Here is a 4,302-nt window from a genome sequence, read left to right as displayed (position 1 = left end):
GAACTCGAGAATGACCCAAACCCGTTTTAACCCGTGAAAACCCGAATTAAACCCGACCTATTATTCACCCGACCTGTTTTTTAACCCGACCCAATCCCGATAAGATGTATGACCCGACGTTACCCAACTCAACCATGACCCAACCCGAACCCGACCCGTATAAGTTACGACATTAACCCGAAATGACCCGACCCACACTTACCCGACCCAAACCTGACCTGTTTACCTGAATTGACAGCTCTACTCATGGGGTATGTATCAAGCTCATAGAGTTCCACTCATGACACATAGACGGTCCCCACTAGTAAAAAACATCACATTATTTTCCAAAATGCCATTATGAGGAACAAAAGTGTTCCTCATGATGAGGAACAAAAGTGTTCCTCATGATGAGGAACTGAGGCTCCCTCGTATTAAACCCAGCAAATAAGAGAGCAATAATATGACCAACTAACTCTTCATCACTTATTAAGTTGTAATCTTGATGATTCATAGCCGTAATAAGAACTCGACTCAATAGGTCTTGAACATCGATTTTAATATCTTGGTGATTATTTGGCGCCTTTGATAATAATACTGCCTTTCTCCTCTTGATCAAATCTAGAAGCTTTCCTTGAACAACCTTAGACGCCTTCAAAGCCTGGTTGTAGGGTGTCCCAGGCAAGTTCACTGGCACGGAAAGAAGCCAATCGGCTAAGGTGTAGTAGGGCTTGGCAAGTTCCCTAATTGCATCTGAATTGCACCCGATAAATACATGACAAGCAAGCGAAAAAACAAACTCTTTGGATATCAATTGGGCCTTGACTTCGTTAAAAGATAGCCAATGCGCCTTCAAATGCTCTTGTGCCTTTATATCCATTACTCTTACATAAATTTAGCCGGACATGAAATAAAGCTCATGGTTTCCCCTAGTAATGGCCATCCATTTTCGCCTCGAGGAAGCTTTGAATTATTAAACCAAAACTTACTTGTTTTACTAACAAGAAAAAAGAGGGTAGTAAGAATAATAGCAATACCTAGCATCATAATCATAGCCATAAAGAATAGTGTGATTAAAGAACGCTCTATGATATGAATTGATTCAATTTATGAATTGTGACACAAGTATATAAGTATATAACGTGTACTTCGTGTGTATATCAACCAATTCACTATTAGTGTGCATAGTTGTATTTGGCAAGGGCAGTTATGGGCTTGTGCAAGAAGACCCATATCATAAATAGAGGACCCCAGTTTCAAAAAGGTTTTCAATTTAAAATAATATTTTCCACGTAAATTACATAAAAATTATATTTGATCGGCTGTAATTCGGATTGGATCCATAGTGCCGAAATTTAATTTAGATTGGATTAAATTAGATTTTTGAAAATTCGAATAAGATTGGACTCAATTTTTCACAACCGAATTTTAACTCTAATCGATTTGGATTTGACCCGTATTCAAATATACACCAATTACACACCCAATACATACACACATAATGCATATATATACATACTTCATCCATTTTCGAAAGTTCAACTCGCGTATTGTAGACTATTGCTACTATTGTTTCAAAAAAATGCATGGAAAAGTGCGGGGTAGGAGCGGTACCTAAGATAATAAAAGGGGTTTTCCCATATATGTATGTAATTAAGCTTTCTTGATGGAGATGGTGGAAACTCCTCACCATATGTATATACTTGTTACAAAGCTAATTAAGCTTGGTTTAATGGAGGTTTGAAGAGCACCTTCCAACCTTCTAACCATGAAGTTGGAGCTTCAATCCCTATTAGCGATAATTTGGAGGGTGGGATTCCTTTACGTTTCCCCCATTCTCTCAAATTGTCTAGGCTGCTAACCCGGGTTGGGTTGACCGTGAGGGGTATCAGTCCGATAGGGCCTACATCTTACCTACCAACAAAAATAAGGTAATACTATATGTAGCCCTTAGGGCTAACAATAAGCATTTGATGTCTTTTCTAATTTGGTATAAATTTAGGAATGCATGATAAAATCACGCGTAAATCAGTACAATCAACTAGTATAGTTCCCGTGCAATTGCACGGTTTAATAAGTTCATATATATAATTTACTTATCAAAGCAATTTTTTAATAATAATGATGCAATGAAAATCAAAAGTTACGCTCTAACATATATAGCTCCTAGAAATATCATAGCATGATTTAACACTGGTATTTAAATAATTATTCTAAATTGTACAACTTACTTAAATTACATCATCATGAGATCAATTTTGCATCAAATTAAAAAATATTATCATGAGATCAATTAGTGATTATTAGTATGACTAAAAATATTCGTTAGATTGCACATTAATATATTGCAATAAATTTTAGAATTACCATAAATAATATTATGTAATTAAGCGGGAAAATTTTCATTGTGAGAGCAACATGTGTCAAGTTTTAGGTTGAGTGTCCTCTATTTTAGTATAATTATAGATGGATAGATACATTTTAGCAATGTAGTCATTTAACTAGATATATAATTCCCAAGCCATGCTAGTTTTTGAAATTGATGGTAATTGAAAATTTGAAATATAGAACTCTCTAAGCAAAAGAAATGTAATTCTATAGTAAAACATAATAATAAATATTGAAGTTCCTTAAGAAAAATTAATAATTTTGTAAAATAAAAGGAGGGGGTAAAGTAAAGTTTAAGTGGGAAAATTCTCCTAAAAACTCCATTTTAATATAGATTTCCCGATGAGAAATTTAAGGGAAAGAGATAATAGTATGGCTTGGTTATTATTCATCGATAGGTAGAATATTTATACAAAAACCTAAGATAATAAGATAGGAAATAATCTTCTTATAAGATATACCACCATAATTATAAATCCTAAAGATATATATTCACTAAATAATATATTAACATAAATAAAGCTAAATATATTGTTTGGGTCCAATTTACTTCAATTGGGTCGGTTCATAAATGATTTAATTATAAAGCCCAAGACTAAGATTCAATTCTCCAAACCATGTCAAGTCAGCTAAGGCCCGGTCAAGATGGCAAGTCCACTTTATTCACGGCTCACTTATCTATTGAGAAAATGTATAAAGGTCTTCAAACCTCTCTCTCTAGGGAAATACACACATTAAGCCTCAAACAATTAATATTATTGCATAGCTTTCTCTCTCTAAACACTTTACTGACTTCGGCATCGGAGGGGCCTTTCTCGGCAACACCCCCGAGGGCAGTTCACGTGTGTCTGCTGCGCTAGAAACTCTCAGCCCAATCATCACTTGGACCGAGATCAGTCTTCGGCCCACAGAAAAGGACCTTGTCAAAGGTCCCATTGTTTTTACCCGAAACATATATTATTCTCTTGATAATAAAATATATAACACATATATTTTCCGATATGATTTGATCTCATATCTCTAACGAATGCTTTTAGCAAATAATTATAACTAATCAAATAAATCAAGGGTCCGCATTAACAACAAAAGGTCCCTATTAAGTTTGTGGTCATCAATAGAACACCACCCATATCAGATAAGTTACAACTACTTTATCATATTCGTATGCCCGATTGATAAATTGGTTAAGGGGGTAATTAGTATTACTTTTTTAGTAATGTGTGCATGTATAAAACTTGCCAACTAAAATGCGATGCTTCACAATTATAGAATGCAACAACCAATAGAGATATCTATCATAATTTCATGGTTGTAGCATTTGTAGGCAATTATTAATTACGAAATATAAATTTACAATGTAAATACACACCGACACGGGTTTGCATTATGTAACCTACCAAAATATCTATCACTATAAATTAAATCATCAATCAATAACATAATTCGATTTAAAACAAACACCATAAATGAAAAATATCTTTTTTTTGGTGTTGTTTTTTCTCTCAACATTCTTTCTTTTCTGTTTTTAATAAAAAAAAAATCTAAACAACACTATATATACCAAGTCTATTATTTCATTAAATTTTGATTGAAATATTTTTATATACTAGTTTTTTTTTGCCGTACGCGATGCACGCATACCGTTTAGCATATGTATTTGTTAACCAAGGTAAATTAAGATGGTTATTATAGCTGAAAAATCTATCGAACTTAAAAAATTGCATTAAAGTTAATGCGATAACAATTTGTAAGTTTGGAAATGATAGGAAAAAATTAAGGAATTTGTATTTGTATTTGTATTTAAGCCTCGATTTTACTTTACCAGGAAATCAACGAAAATATGAAAAAGAAAAAAGAAGTGTGGACGAAGTGCCTGAGGTTTGCTGCGTCTCACACGAGTCGAGCTGGATGGACCTCATCCTAGCTTACAAGCTT

At 33.8% G+C, this 4,302-nt stretch overlaps 1 protein-coding gene across 1 annotated transcript; it reads right to left on the bottom strand.

The window, feature by feature from the left end:
* Positions 1–337: 337 nt before the first annotated feature.
* On the bottom strand, positions 338–859 carry LOC110686280 (beta-amyrin 28-oxidase-like). The gene has a single exon (XM_021862895.1). The coding sequence runs from the start codon at positions 857–859 to the stop codon at positions 338–340; it is 522 nt and encodes a 173-aa protein (XP_021718587.1).
* Positions 860–4,302: the final 3,443 nt, after the last annotated feature.

This window comes from Chenopodium quinoa, unplaced genomic scaffold, assembly GCF_001683475.1.
Source record: "Chenopodium quinoa cultivar QQ74 unplaced genomic scaffold, ASM168347v1, whole genome shotgun sequence".
NCBI lineage: Eukaryota > Viridiplantae > Streptophyta > Magnoliopsida > Caryophyllales > Amaranthaceae > Chenopodium > Chenopodium quinoa.
This window is presented reverse-complemented; position numbering and strand designations above follow the sequence as displayed.